The 15,099-nt window shown below is 48.9% G+C and overlaps 1 protein-coding gene across 4 annotated transcripts in view; it reads right to left on the reverse strand.

Moving 5' to 3' along the window:
- Positions 1 to 7,180: 7,180 nt before the first annotated feature.
- CLCN4 (chloride voltage-gated channel 4) overlaps positions 7,181 to 15,099 on the reverse strand; it is a 56,585-nt gene continuing 48,666 nt past the window's right edge. For all 4 annotated transcript variants that reach the window (XM_047715742.1, XM_047715743.1, XM_047715741.1 and 1 more), the window contains one exon: positions 7,181 to 9,506. In XM_047715742.1, coding sequence (XP_047571698.1) covers positions 9,416 to 9,506 — 91 coding nt within the window. In that variant the 3' untranslated portion in view covers positions 7,181 to 9,415. The remainder of the gene's footprint in view (positions 9,507 to 15,099) is intronic.

The raw sequence follows: 15,099 nt of genomic DNA on the forward strand, positions 1-15,099 counted from the left end.
TGGAGCCCAGGGGCTCTCAATCTTGACTATACCTGGGAGTCACCCAGCAATCTTTTCTAAAGGTGATGCCAGAGCCCACCCAGGATGCCTTGACTCAGAATCTCAGGGCACGAGACTGGGGCACGGCGTGCTGTCAAAGCTCCACAGGTGTCTCTCCTGTGCTTTACCCTCTCTGAGCCTCAGCTTTGCCGTCTGAACAATGGGTAGAATAGTTTTTACCTCGCAGGACCATTGAGAAGAAAAACCATAAATAAATATTAAAATCCCTTTGTAAATGACAAGTTGCGAAGCAAAGTACTTTCCCTGGCAAAAAACAGGTGTAAATTTTAACAGAGCTCACCTGTTAGACTCTCATCAGGACAGGTTGTTCCTGGCACAAGGTAAACTGTTGGAGAAACTTGGAGGCTAAAAAGCATTAGAAGGTGCTCATCTCATTCCACCAACACACACCTCTCCTTGCTTTTTTTAAATTTTTATCTATTTTTTTATTTCTTTTCAGTGTTCCAGAATTCATTGTTCATGCACCACACCCAGTGCTCCATGCGATACGTGCCCTCCACAATACCCGCCTCTTTGTATTTTCCAGCCAGCGTAAGTAAGTTGAATGACTGTTGGTCGCTCTCCAGTGGTCTGGTGACTCTAAGTTACTCTGAGCCAGGAGTTGGCAAACTTTCCTGTAAAAGGCCGAATGGCAAAAACTGCTTGAAAGCAGCCAACGACGATTGGTAAATGAATGGTCGTGGCTGTGTGCCAATAAAACTTTATAGACACAGGTGGTGGGCTGGACTTCGCCCCCTGTGCTGTAGCTTGCCAACCGCCGCTCTAAACTTCCAAGGAAGACACCAAAATGTTCAAAGTCGATTCATGAAAGCAGCGGGGAATCTGTTGAATGAAACGAAGCAAAGAGCCATATTCTATTTGTGCTCGTGCATGCGGGCCAAGTTGGCGCCAGGTGTATGCGCAAGTAAGATGACTTCGGTCTTCCCCGGCGTGCTGTTAGGTTCTCAGAAAGGAAGAGGAAAATGTTCCCCTCCCTCATGTTGCTGCTTTCTGCTTCAGGGTGGGGGACACTCTTTCCCGGGCTCCCAGAGACATGAAAGCGTGCCCACCCTGTCTTTGCCTAACAGTAGAGATTTGCACTGAGCTTTATGAAAAGCTCACCGCAACTACCCCAGGGCACCTGGGTGGCTCCAGTCATTGAGCATCTGTCTTCGGCTCAGGTCATGATCCCAGGGTCCTGGGATCGAGCCCCGCATTAGGCTCCCCTCTTGGCTGGGATCCTGCTTCTCCCTCTCCCCCTGCCTGCTGCTCCCCCTACTTGTGTTCGCTCTCTGTCGAATAAATAAAATCTAACAACAAAAACTACCCCAAAGCAGGGCCCCTTTGTCCACGTTTTCTAAATCCCAGGGTTCCCTTCTACACAATTCGAGTGGGAGGGGACTGTCCCCCCACCCTTGCACCCTTGCACACACTCGACAGCCACTGGAGACAGAGCATCACGAGGCAGCCAGGTGGCAAGTGGGATGGTTTGGGGGCTGAGAAGTTGGACATGGGGACCTTATGCCAAGTTGCCCTCCTCCTCGTTTCTCTGGACAGGCTCCTTTGGTGTCCCCGTCACCACAGCCGAAGCTCCCTGGAAGTCCCCATGGAGGAGTCTGGGTCTTAGAGCTGGAAGTCAACTCAGGAGCTCTCGTTGGGACCTGGCACCTAAGGTAGGGCTCAAACTTTACTCTGCACCCAAAATCCCCCTGGAAAATGCAGACTCTGGCTCAGCAGACCCTGAGCAGGGCTTGAAATGCTGCATTTCTAACCAGTTCTGGTGACACAGAAGAGGCTAGCCTCTATCATTCTGGTTATCAAGCAGAAGGAAAGGTCCCAGCTGCACAGATGTGCCGGGCGTCCATAAAAGGTGACTGACGTCTCCCAGGTCGCTCAGCTCGGCAAAGAAACTAAAAAGGAGACTTCCTGGACCCTCAGGCTCCCGCCCCCAGAGCAGTGCTCCCCAAAGACTGGTCTTCACGACCCCAGTCCCAGGAGATGGAACTTTCCAGTTAGCCACAGAATCCACTCTCGCCCCCCTCCCGGCACTTAGCAGCATGGTGCGCAAGCCCAGGATCCTGGAAGCGCTTTGGGAAGTGCCTCCCCAGTGTGTGCAGAGCTCCTGGTCCTCCCCAGTTCTCTGGGGAACTCCTGAGCCGAGCAGCTGACGGCTTGAAAACTCCCCGGAGAATGCGAGTGGTCCACAGCCATCGCCGGAAAGGCTCATCCTTCTGCGGACGGACTGAAGCTTGAGAAATGTCAGAAAAGGAAACCGGCCCATCCAAAGGAAGCTAGCTCCAATTTCCGCTTGGGTTAGTCTCGGCTGGAAACAGGTGGAGGCCCCGAGTGAGTGTGAAATGAACACGGAGTCCCGCAGAAGGAAGGAATGTTCCACCAGCAAGCATCCTCTGGACCCAACCTGTCACACACAGCCTGCGGGACGAGAATTTATGTACGTGTTTCCAATTTCTCTGACAGAATCTGTTTGGATTGAGGGCGGCTGTTTAATCTTCGGGATACGTGTTCCATAACAAATGCTGGAATCACATGGAAATTGCTCCCTCCGCTCTGTGAGCCAAACCCTGACTGAAGGGGTTTGGAAATCCCCACAAGGTGCTCTTTGCTCATTGCTCATTCGGAAAGAAAAGACCGTTTCTTTAATGAAATGCAATGTGGAGGAACTGCCAAAAATAGATGTTCCCTATCTGCTTTCACATATGGTGACTTCCTTCTAGCCAGTTAACTGCCAATGAACTGGGGACGGGCTTTAACGACGGGTGTGCTGGGCTCCCCTGCGCTCGGGCAGAGTGCGTGGCCCCGGGAGGCCGTGGAAGTTTCTGGTCCCGTCTCAATTCATGAAAGCCCACGAAGAAGCCTGCCTGACCCAGATGTTTATTGGCAAGGCTGTTCTGGTCAGCTCTAGCTAAGCTCCCAGAATTAAAACTGATGGGTTGACACCTTTTGGACAAATCCTGTTTGTTCGTTCTCCCCCTCTGGTTTTTAACTACGCGTGTTGAGGGGAAATAGCTAAGGCCCACAGAAGGCTGGTCTTTCATGAGTTTTACTAATGAGACTTAGTTCTACATTAACACCACTCTGGAGAGATTTTTCCGTCTGGAGGCGCAGTGGTACTGGGTTTTATGTTGTCTGAAAATAAGCAAGTTGCGCGTAGTCTAGTGTTTCATGAACTCTTACTCCAAATTTTAAGCTAATCAACAGGTTGGTGCCCATGCGTATTTCTGCCTTCCCGCTCTCTGAGCCCATACAAAGCTATAGAGAAATGGAATTTCTTACCAAGTGATTTCTTTTCTAAAAACTTACCATTCAGGGGCGCCTGGGTGGCTCAGTGGGTTAAGCACCTGCCTTCGGTTCAGGTCATGATCTCAAGGTCCTGGGATTGAGTCCCGCATGGGGCTCTCTGCTCGGCAGGGAACCTGCTTCCTCCTCTCCCTCTGCCTGCCTCTCTGCCTACTTGTGATCTCTCTCTCTCTCTGTCAAATAAATAAATAAAATCTTTAAAAATAAATAAATAAAAATTTACCATTCATTTGGAGTCAAATTTTTTGTGACATTCCTTAAGAGATCTGAGTTTTTGTTTGTTTCACGTTTTTGGAAATGCCTGCAGGTAGAGCCGGAAAGAAGGCAGGTGGTTAGCCCGATCTGTGTTTCTCATGTTAGGGGTCTTATAATTCAACTGAAAACAACAGAAAATTAATTTCCAACTAAAGCTCCCCGGGGGGGCTTCATAACGTGAAGTGGTCAGTGCCGAGAGCCTTCTGTACGGTGTCTCTTGTGGAATTCTCACAGCTGCGCTGCCAGTCAGGAGCGACAGCTGACTTGACAAAGATGGGATAATCTAGGCTCAGAGAGGTTCAACCTTTTGACGATGTCACACAGTGAAAAGGCAGCGGAGCTGGAACTCAAGCTCAGCCGTGCACTAAATCAGCATGACTCCCTGAAAATGCAATGTTGAAATTCTGTCAGAATGTTGGTTGTTGGCTCTTAGCGTATCTTTAGGCCATGGAAGTTTCCAGGCCTGGCTCTATTACCCCTGATAAGCATCAGAGGCTTGACTTACGTCTCTAACCTCAACGATTCCCCTGAACCCTGGGCTCCAATGTCCCACCGAGATCTCCAGTGTAGCACTTCGACAATGGAGCTCTTCGCCTAGTCTCGCCCATGGCAGTAAATGGCAACTTGGTTGTACGATTTTATACCCACTCCACCGGCAAATCTGTTGGCTCTACCTCAGAAATGTTTCCAGAATTTAAGGCTTCTCTGGGACAAGCCTCCATCATAACTCAAGTATTTGAAATAGCCTCCTAGCCGGATTGCCAGCTTCCGGTCCCACTGTACCACAGCCAGGAAGGTTCATGAACAGTGCAAGTCAAAACACATCCTTCCTCAAAACTCCTTGTCTGTACCTGGCCCTGTGAGACTTGGAAGTATCTGCTTGTGTTAGCCTCCCACCGAGGGAAAAACAAAACCAAGTTCACATGCCCCACACTCTCTCCACAAGCACCACCCAGCCTGCAGCCACTCACCACCACCCCCACCCTGTGGGGCCCCAGGAAGTTAGGCCTGTTCCCACCTCAGGACATTTGCATCTGCTGGGCCCCCCTGAGGAGGATGATCTTCCCTAAGCTGTCCCCAGCCTGGCTCCCCAGCCCCCTCCGGAATTAGAAAGGATCCCTCTCCCTGTCTCTTCTACGTCATCAAAGGGATGTGGGCATTGTTTTTTCCTTCATATTTTTGTCAAGTTGAAAATTGAAAAAAAAGGCAACTGGTGGGTGAAGACATAGTTTAAGTTCTTGTGATTCCCAAAGTAATAAATAAAAATTTGAAAGGGCAACAGAATTTATGTTAGACCACGGTCCAAGCTGTCCTGCCAGCCCCTGTGCACAGGGTGGAGACACAGATGGCCTGGGGACAGCGGTCTCGTCCCATCCTTGGACATGTGATAGCTCCAGTCTGAACTGTTACTTGGCCGTTAGCCTCCGGGCGAAGACCAAGGGATTTTAAAGCTGATCACACGGACGTCACCGTCCTACAGGAAAATCTTAATGAATCGGGCTTTAACTTCAGCCGTCCCCGGAATCAGGTTTCCAGAGGTTCCACTGGGCAGAAACGTGCTGTGAAATCAGTATCTCTTCCATTTACAACATGCTTCTCGAGGACGGGGCTTGTTTTATTTTTAAAGGCAAAGTTCAAACATTTAATTTTTTAATAAGGTGCCAACGTTTACACAGAGGGTTACAATTAAAAAAAAAAAAACCACCACGTTGCTATGTGGTCGTTCCCACACTGAATGCGAACAGATGTCATAAAAGTCGCACATAGGCTCATTCCCAGCACACCTAGGATGGCAAATAAATAGTTATTACTGCACCCATGAAGATGGGAGTCTGGTTAATGTTGCAAAGTTAGGTACACGTGCTCTCCCGCCATGTAACTCATTTCAAAGGCTCAGAGTGGGGCGGCGGGGCGGGGGGTGGCGAGAAAATGCTGCCCACGTGAAATCAGAATAAAGCAGACTATTACAGGTATGTAACTCGATAGCACCCCTCCTCCGGTCCTCGTTGCCAGCTCGGCACCTGATGCAGAGTACTGAGCAGGTTTGCACGTGTTGATGGTATCAAGTAACCATTTCTCACCTAAGCGAAACAAATTTTTCAGTTTCTGTGACGTCTTCGGGCCAAAAACAGATCTCCTGAGATGTCTTCTCCTTTCTAAGGTCTTTTGGGAAGGACTAAATAGAGAAACTGGGAATCGCCCGGTTGTAACAGCAAACACTGGGTAGCAATTTGCTTCTAACTCATTTCCCTTTCCACCAATGCCCTGAGCACATCTGCGGTCCCAGGGGATGCGCTGAAAAACGCAAGAAATTCGCAAGTCCCTTTCGGGCTACCCTTTATTCGATGTCTGTCCTTCTGCAACACATTTCCTTCATAGCAGAGAAACAAGAAATAAGTTGATGTGTCTCATCGGAGAACTTTTTCCACTCTGCGTTCATGCTTATTTACATAAAAACACTGATTCAGAAAGAATCCAGAAAGTTCTCCAAAAGTCTAAAGGCTTTGGTTCTGGAAAAAGATAAAACCACATTATTCTAAGTAATGTTTATTTTCCCTCCACATCCCAGTTGTACTCCTCTTGCTTGTCAGGTCACTAGGTAAAGTGGGGAAGTTCTACATCTGGATACAGCAAATAGCTTCAAAATCCCTACCCGTGAACTTTTACAAGAAAGAGTGACTAAGAGCTCGGGAGCTAGTCCCCCATCGAGTTTGTCTGAGACCTCAGGCCAGGCGGGGGGGGGGGGCAAGTGGACCCCACAGGGGAGTTAGGGCTCCAGAGGAAGAAAGCAAAGGGAGCCGCCCTGCCAACTCCCCCATTCTTGACCTTTACCGACCTGTCTGACCCTGGCCTTCTGGAGCCAAGAGCCCGAACCCCACCACAAATGAGAGGTTTGGCTTATGAAGGAAAACAAGGTTATCTGAGTCAAGTAGCACCCCCAATGGTTTCCCATGAACTGTGGACCTCGCTCCAATAAGCACTGGGGAGAAGGACACAGCATAACATCCCTCGGTGACCTTGGTCAGGAATAAACTATCCCTTCATCCCTCCATGGCCTCGGCTGGAGGAGGAGGAAATTCTGTGGTTTCACTGACCTTTGGCTATCTGTTCGCTGTTTCGTGTTCCCTTCTGAAGTGCTTTATTTCAGCTAAAAGGGCGTACTGGATTATCTAAATCCGGGCTATGACTAATAGATACTCTTTGGGAGACCACGTGGGAGTAAGAGGGAACAACACGAAGCCATCTTTAAGACCTTTTAGGATTTAAAGTCCAGAAGAACCCAGCTTCACTTGCGTATGTTGCATGGAAACCCCAGCAACAACACTAATACTAGGATCTGTTACTCGATACTCACGGGCTGCGAAAGAGACACGAAGATTGACTTTACTACTGACTGGTGTTTCCACACTGAAGGGGCTATTTGGTATTAGTTTGGAGGAGACCAGCCAATCACAGAAACAAATCTTCCAGTTTGCCAGCATGGTTGGACTTAACTTTTTTAATAACCCAGAGAACAGAGAACCCAACAGTACATTTACTTACACCAACTAGAAGTTTCTAAGTTTTCATTAGGGCTAAGAAATGATGGCTTCTAACTGATAGTTCTATGTCAAATCTGACAGAAGGGGTGGGAAACTATAAGGTGAGAAAAGAGTGTCTAGAGTGTTCGGCAAGGAAAAGGGTAAGGAGGGGCGCCTGGGTGGCTCAGTGGGTTAAAGCCTCTGCCTTCGGTTCAGGTCATGATCTCAGGGTCCTGGGATCGAGTCCCGCATCGGGCTCTCTGCTCAGCGGGGAGCCTGCTTCCTCCTCTCTCTCTGCCTGCCTCTCTGCCTACTTGGGATCTCCGTCTGTCAAATAAATAAATAAAATCTTTAAAAAAAAAAAAAAAGAAAAAGAAAGAAAGGAAAGGAAAAGGGTAAGGAGGACAGGCAGGACGGCAACCTGGACACGATGATGGCGCCCGATCCAGTGGACAGCATTCCCTCCACAGGACCCATCCCCTTCCTTATTAAGAGAATCAAAATTTCATTCAGGGAATAATATGTCTAGCTACAAACTTTCCTTCCCACACTCACATGCAGCTGGGGGGAGTCATGTGACAGAATTCTAGCCAATGGATGTAAGCTGAGCCTCTCTGGGAATTTTGCTTTCCTAATACGGGCGCTGCCCCTTGTTTCAGGCCTCCTCCTCCCTCTTCCTGTCTAGGAAGCAGACATCTTACCCGGCAGCTCAGTAACCACCTTGTGGCTCAGAGGCGGCAAGCCAGGGGACAAAGGACGCCAGGGGACAAAGGACAGCAGAAAACAATACCAAAGGACATGAATCCTTGATGATAATACAGAGAGAGTCGACAGTGCATGACCCCCAGGTTTCTCATTCAACTCTCCACTGTCCGTTGGATTTTCTCTTACTAGCTGCCAAACGCACACCTGCCCCGTCAGTATCCAGTAACGACACACAGGGTGAGGGTGGCTCAGGGAGCTGGGAAGAGCCAAGATGGACGGGAGAGGGCAAGTGGGAGCGGCCAGGCTCACACAGAGAACACCGTGGACTTAAATTACAGCTCCAGGCCTTCTCCCAGAAAAGACTGAAGTCCTGACTAAAGAGACAAGTGCACCATTAAGTTCAATACATAGAAGCCCAGTGCTCAAACTGGCTGTCGATGGTTTAACTCTGCCCTTCTGTGTTCCGCGTACAAGCAGGAAAGTGCACACTCAGACACTAACGCCAGACGTTTGGCATCCTACAGAGAAGATAATGGAACAGATTTAGAATCAATTTAGTATCTCTTTTGCAATCCATTTGGAGGAGTTCCTACTGAGACTTTATATGCCTCACCCTCTCTGCAGCCGTATTTAATAGGATCTGAAAGGAAAAATAAGTGGTAACACGGGGCAGCCTGTTTTGACCCTCACGTACGCTGTTTGGAAATTAAAGCACACTTACGACAAGCTGGCAGCACATAGGATATGGCCCATGGAAAGTGCTGGATGGCTCAATATTTAGGAATGCACATGCAACACATTTGCAACATGACGAGCAGGTGTGTACACCCTCAAAATCAGGATGAACCCCTTTGTGTGGGAGGAAATACGGGCAGCACTAAACACGCCAGGAGTTCACCATGCAGTCCCAAGGTGTTGGCCTTGCACAGAGAAAGGATTTCTTCATACTCATCGTCGCAGGAGACCCTGGATGTTGGTTGGGAAAGTGATGGGAGAAGCGAAACAGTGGGCCGAGAACGGGAGCAAGAAATGGGATGGTCGGGAGTGAACCCACTGGCAAACTTTCAGCTTTCACTGTGTGCCGATTTAATTTCTTTTGTCTTTTCCAACAAAGCGAGTGCAGATATCTCTAGTCCGATTCAACAAAATAGCAGCAACACTTCAGGAACCAAGAAATAACAGAGGCTGGCAGGCCACTACTCCTTTGCCTTTTGGACTCAAAGCTTCACAAACATCAGCCTTAAAACGAGGGGCAAACATTTCTGGACTCAGCATTTGTGTTCCATGTCCTTGTACGAGCCAATTGTTTACACCCACCCCCATGCCCCGACGGCGGTTAATAAACTCATTAAGAAACACAGCTGGAAACTCCTAAGGGGTTAAAGCTATGAAATGCCTACTCATTGATGTCTCTTTTTTTTTTTTTAAAAAGATTTCATCCTTCTTCCTTTCCAACAAAGCTTTTGTTTCCATTGCCCCCAGCGCACAATCGTTCGTTAGGATAATAACATATCATTTGTTTATTTCTTTTAAAATGACACGGTTGTGTTTTTCTCAAAATAAATGCCACCTTGTTTCTAATTAAACATGATGGATTCAGGGTCCTGGTTTGCCATCTGGGCCATATGTCTCAAGACATCCTTTTTCGTGATGATGCCAAGAAGTCTCCTGGAGAAGAAACAAAATAGAGAAAAGAGGTCAGCTTTGTAAGATTGACTCCTGCCTGCCCTAAACCCCAGGGCCTTCTCCACCTGGATGCACAGAGAGACGTTTCCCAGCTTTCCCTGCAGTCGGGTGGGGACAAGTTAGTGAGCGCTGACCAATGGCATGGAGGTGGAGAGGAGAGATGCCCTTCCCAGGTCACCTCTCCTCAACTGGTGGCCACAGGCAGGGGAGCCAATGAAGGACTCTGAGATCACAGAGGACTGACTTAGCAGCCACCAGATTCAAAGACCTGGGTCCTTGGATGACTCTATGGTAGAGAGCCCATACCTGCTGAAACCCACATTGGACGTGACGTGGGGGGGAATGAATCACTACCGTGTTAGGCCACTGAGATGGCAAGCTTGTTAATTACAGCAAGAAACCTACAGTGACTAATATGCTCGCCTAAATTTCAGGACTATAATCAATTGAAAAAATCAATTGTGAAAGCCTTTGTCAAAACTGGGCCACAGAAATTCCAAGTAGAAGGATCCAAGTGATCCTATTTTAAGTCTAACATAGTGGACGGGTAAAGTTTAACATTCATATTTCTCGCCATAAACGGAAATGACCCCTCTTCCAAAATTCCATTGTTTTCAACTTACAAAAACAAGGCCTCTTAACAGGGCTCCTTGCGTAAGGGCCCTAGACTACACACTGCACAACCCCAAGGAGTGCCGTTTGCAAACACGACAATGTAACACATGCCCCAGACTGCACAGGACACACCTGCGCAACCACACCCCACAGCCCTTACTCAATCTTGATTTTTTTTTAGATTTTTTTATTTATTTATTTGACAGAGAGAGATCACAAGTAGACAGAGAGGCAGGCAGAGAGAGAGAGGGAATCAGGCTCCCTGCTGAGCAGAGAGCCCGATGCAGGACTCGATCCCAGGACCCTGAGATCATGACCCGAGCCAAAGGCAGCGGCTTAACCCACTGAGCCACCCAGGCGCCCCCTCAATCTTGATTTTATTAACTACTTAAATGACTACTTGCTGGGACAAACCATGCCCCCTCGGCAAAGTAAAAGGTTTGAAGGAAGGGGATGTGCACAGTTTCTTTAGAGAAAGAAAGTTCCACTGGCCAAATCGGTCTGCCAGGTAGCCCGCACACCCAAGAAAAACAGAAGGAGAACTAAACAGGGTCAGGCTGACCCTGGAATAATGTGTAGTTAATAAAATGAAAGATTTCTACTCTGTATCGATGTAAAATAATGAGATACCCCCAAATCAGAAAACACAAATGCAATATACTCTGTGATTTATTTAATTAAGGCCAAATTGGTCAAATTCATCTCCCATGCAACAGAAGGGACTATGAAGAGGGAACACTAGCATCCGGGGCTGCACTGGACTCAGCTGCCGCTGGTGAAATGCATGCTGGGTAGTGAAACTGTCAGGCCAGAATTGTCCCTGACCACACAGCCCTTAACCAACCCTGAAAAAGCGATTGTTTTCCGGTGTTAGCTGCGTACCTCTGACCCAGGGGAGACAGCAGGTACTGCCTGTTCCCCTCTCCCTCACAGGAACGTCTGCAGGAGAGGGGAAGATAGCAAAGGGGGACTTGAAAAGCATGGATGTCAAAATCCTGCAAGCATCATGACTCTGCTGTGAGGGTCCAAGAAATGGAAGGAAACGTACAAAGCAAGACAGAATCAGCAAATGGACATTTTGCAACGCCTTTTGTAATAATTAGTTTAGACAGTAATCATGCATGGGTTCCAAAACCGCTGGGCGAATGGTTACTGGAAAGCAAAAAACTTGCCTGGTCTCACAGGATCCCTCCACAGATTACATATAGAGAGAAAAATGTCCCTTCTCAGCGGAGGGCTCTGGTCCCCACCACCTCATCTAAGTGGCAGAGCTTATCACCAACAAAGCTGGAAAAGCTGACGTTGTGACATCATTTATGTTGGCACATCACCAGAAACGACTTAGCCAAATCAAACCACCGGGAAGCTATCAAACAGATTCCCAATGTGAGACTACTGATTCCGGACTCTTCGCAAACAAAAACAAAAACAAAAACTGTGTCATAAATAACACACCAAAAAAGGCAGGAAAGTGTCCTAGATGAAAGGCTAAAGGGGCAAAACAAGCAAATGCAATGTGTGGACCTTCAAAGAATTCTGGGTTGAAATTTGATATGAATCGGATATTGAATGATATACTGAGTCACTGTTAATACTCTATAATTACACTTTAGTGGTGACATAAAGTAACTTCCTTAACTCTTAGAAGATGTATGCTCCACTCAGAGCTGCCAAACCTTGGCGGCACGCAAGATGTCCTTAATTCCTTTAGGAATTCCTAAACTGTGGCCCTCCGGGTGATGGAACATTATTCAGCGCTAATAAAGAAATGTGCGGTCAAGTGATGAAAAGCCATGCAGGAAATTTACATGCAGGTCACTAAGCCAAAGAAGCCAGTCTGAAAAGGCCACATCCAACTCTTAGAACACTCTGGAAAAGGCAAAACTATGGAGACAGTAAAGAGATCAGTAGTTGCCTGGTTTGGGGGGAGGGAAGGAGGGACGAAGAGGCGGAGCCCAGAGGATTTTTAGGGCAGAGAAACCACTCTGTGCATACAGGTCATTCTCCATTTATCAAAACCCACAGAATGTACCACACCAAGGGCGAACCCTAAGGTAAGCAACCGACGGGAGTTAATGTACCAGTATCAGTTCCTCAAAGGCAACAAATGTAACATATGCAACATACTAGTAAGGGAAATTGAGGGGACAGGAAAGGGTATATGGGAACCTTGTACTTCATGCTCAATTCTTCTATAAACTCAAAACTGCTCTAAAAATATTCTATTAATTAAAGAAAACAAACCCTTGTGGGAGAAAAGTAGTCCCCTGAAAGGAGAGGGGTGCCAGCGCGGAAGGGTAGAACCGGGCATCACTCTCTGTTCTAGCTGCTCAGAGCTACTTGGCTTCAACTGTGTTCATATGTTACTTTAAGGACTTTTCTAGAGGGTATCAGAATACAGTAAGGTTGTCGATGTCCCATCAAACAAGACGCTGTTCTACTAAAGTGGCCACACAGAGTCGGGGTCCTGACTCAGCTCAGGCGGCCGCAACGAAGCCCCACGGGCTGGGTGGTGACTGCGCTCACAATCCTGGACACCAGAAAGCCCAGATCAAGGTGCTGGGGGGTTCGGTTTCTCCAGAGGCCTCTCTCCTTGGCTCGCAGCCCTCACTTGGCTTCTCGCCGGGCCCACACATCCTGCTGCCTCTTCCTGTCCCTGTAAGGACACCGGTCTTATCAGATTAGGGCCCCAACCTGAGGACCTCATTTAACTCTAATTACCACATTGAAGACCCCATCTCCAAATCCAGTCACGGGTGGACTGGGGGGCTTCAACATATGAATCTGGGGGGATACAATTCAGTCCACGACAGTTCTTCCATCGCATTTAAAATTAAAAAAAAAAAAAAAAAGGGACAGTACAAAGGCGACCAACATGGGCCTGTAATACACCACTAGGAGCTGGGGTCAGAGGAGAAATGGGAGGTGGGGTGAGCAGCAGGGTGCGTGGGGGGGGCGGGGCAGCTAAGGGGCGGGTCTCTGCGGTGCTTGGGGGGGCAGTGGGAGGGAAAGGGGTAGGTGGGGGGAAAGGCGGGGGGGTCTCCTGCTGGCGATCGCCAACTAGCCAACAGCCTCCCGATTGACACCGCTCTTTTGTCCTTTGCCATTTTCTCCTTGAAAGCCTGGCTCAGGGCCCTGCCCTCTAGAATACCGGGGTCAAGCCACCCAAACTGGGTTATGTCCATGTCTCCTAGCAGATGACGAGCTCTCGGCTTTATTATTTTTTGGACACTTTTGAGCCTTCACCAGGTCTCAGAGAGACACCCTATAAGATGGTGCTGAAGCGAATGTGACTTTGAAAAACTAGGGCTTGTTAGTGTTGGCAAAGGGACGAGGACTCTGCTATCTCTCTCTCTCTCACACACACACACACACACACACACACACACTCACACAAACACACTCACACACAGACACATACCACCCCTCCTGGATCTATGAAGCCTGGTCTGGTTGCCCTTCATCCCCCCGGGGCAGCGTGGACGACCTCCTCTTCAAACTCTGTAACTGGAAACACGGAACGTCGAGCTGCTCACAATGCTTCTGGGGAAACAGGAACTCAGAGCGGTCTCGGGTTTGGGCATAAACTGTGCCTTGGCCTACAACAATTACTGCAAAAGAGGAAGGCTGAACACCCACCCGGGAGGGGACAACGTCCAAGCCGGCAGAGATCGTAGTGGTGGGACGGCACTTACTGTAAATCGAGTGTCTGACCTTCTGGCCCCTTTGGATTGCAGTTCAAGTGAATAGAGGGAATGACAAATGGCCAGTCCGTGGCCATGAACATATCCAGTTAGAACAGCTGGGCTCTTCTGAGAAGGCCACCCCGTCCAAGTCCTGGGGGCCCAACTAGCAGGCCTGGGGAAAGCTGATTCGACCTCCCCCCTCCCCTGCGCCCGCTTTGGCCTTCGAGAGCCTCTGTGGGGAGAATCCCACCGAAATGCAATACGGCCTTAGCCACTGGAGGCTCCGGAGACTCAAGCCTCCTGGGGACAAAGCCTTCTGTGGTTCCTGGCGTGGTTTCGCCATGACCTTGGGGCCCAGGCCCCAAGAAATCCTGCCGCCGAGGCAGGTCCACAGAACAAGCCGGGGCTCTCGCCGCGAGCAGGGAAGGCACATGGTGACGGAGTACATCAAACACGCAAGCTGGCTCAGGCCACGGCGGCCCTGGCCGTGAGCCCGAGGAGATGAAAGCCCCGCAGACTGGGCTCCCTTGCCAGCAGTAACGCATCAGCATCTGTGTTTGTTTAAAATATGCAGAGCGAGAGAGAGTATGATTTTGTTTTCTCGCAGAACATTCGGAGCCAATTTCGGCACCCAGATCTTCACAGGAAAACCTCATGGGGCTGCGTGAGGTGTGAGCAGGCGGTAAGGGCAGAATTTCCTGCCAGAACTGGAAATTCCAATGATAACTGACATTGGATGATTATTTTCTTAAAGGAAAAGAGAAATGGCGACGCACTTGAGACGCCGCGGGTGATCACAGTGGTAGTTACGCCGGGCGCTGGAAATTCAAGTATGTAAATAGGCTTCGGCATTCTGCAAAGTGGAGTCCGGGACAAGCAAGCGGCAGCTCCTGGGTGTTTGCTAGAAACACACATTCACAGGCCCCACCCCCAGCTGAGGGATCAGTGGCTGCACTGGCCCCGGCACTCCACGTTTAGCCTGGAGCTTTAATACTCTGGGGGATCCCGTGACCCAATGAATACCTTTAAACATCACCAGCGAAAAAATTAATAAATAGGGCGCCTGGCTGGCCCAGTTGGTTAAGTGACTGCCTTCGGCTCAGGTCATGCTCCTGGAGTCCCGCATCGGGCTCCCAGCTTCTTGGGGAGTCAGCTTCTCCCTCTGACCTTCTCCCCTCTCATGCTCTCTCTCATTCTCTCTCAAATAAATAAATAAAACCTTTTTTACAAATTAATTAATTAGCTAATAAAAATAAAAATCACCAGCAGAAGCG

Source organism: Lutra lutra, chromosome X (assembly GCF_902655055.1).
Source record: "Lutra lutra chromosome X, mLutLut1.2, whole genome shotgun sequence".
Taxonomy (NCBI): Eukaryota; Metazoa; Chordata; class Mammalia; order Carnivora; family Mustelidae; genus Lutra; species Lutra lutra.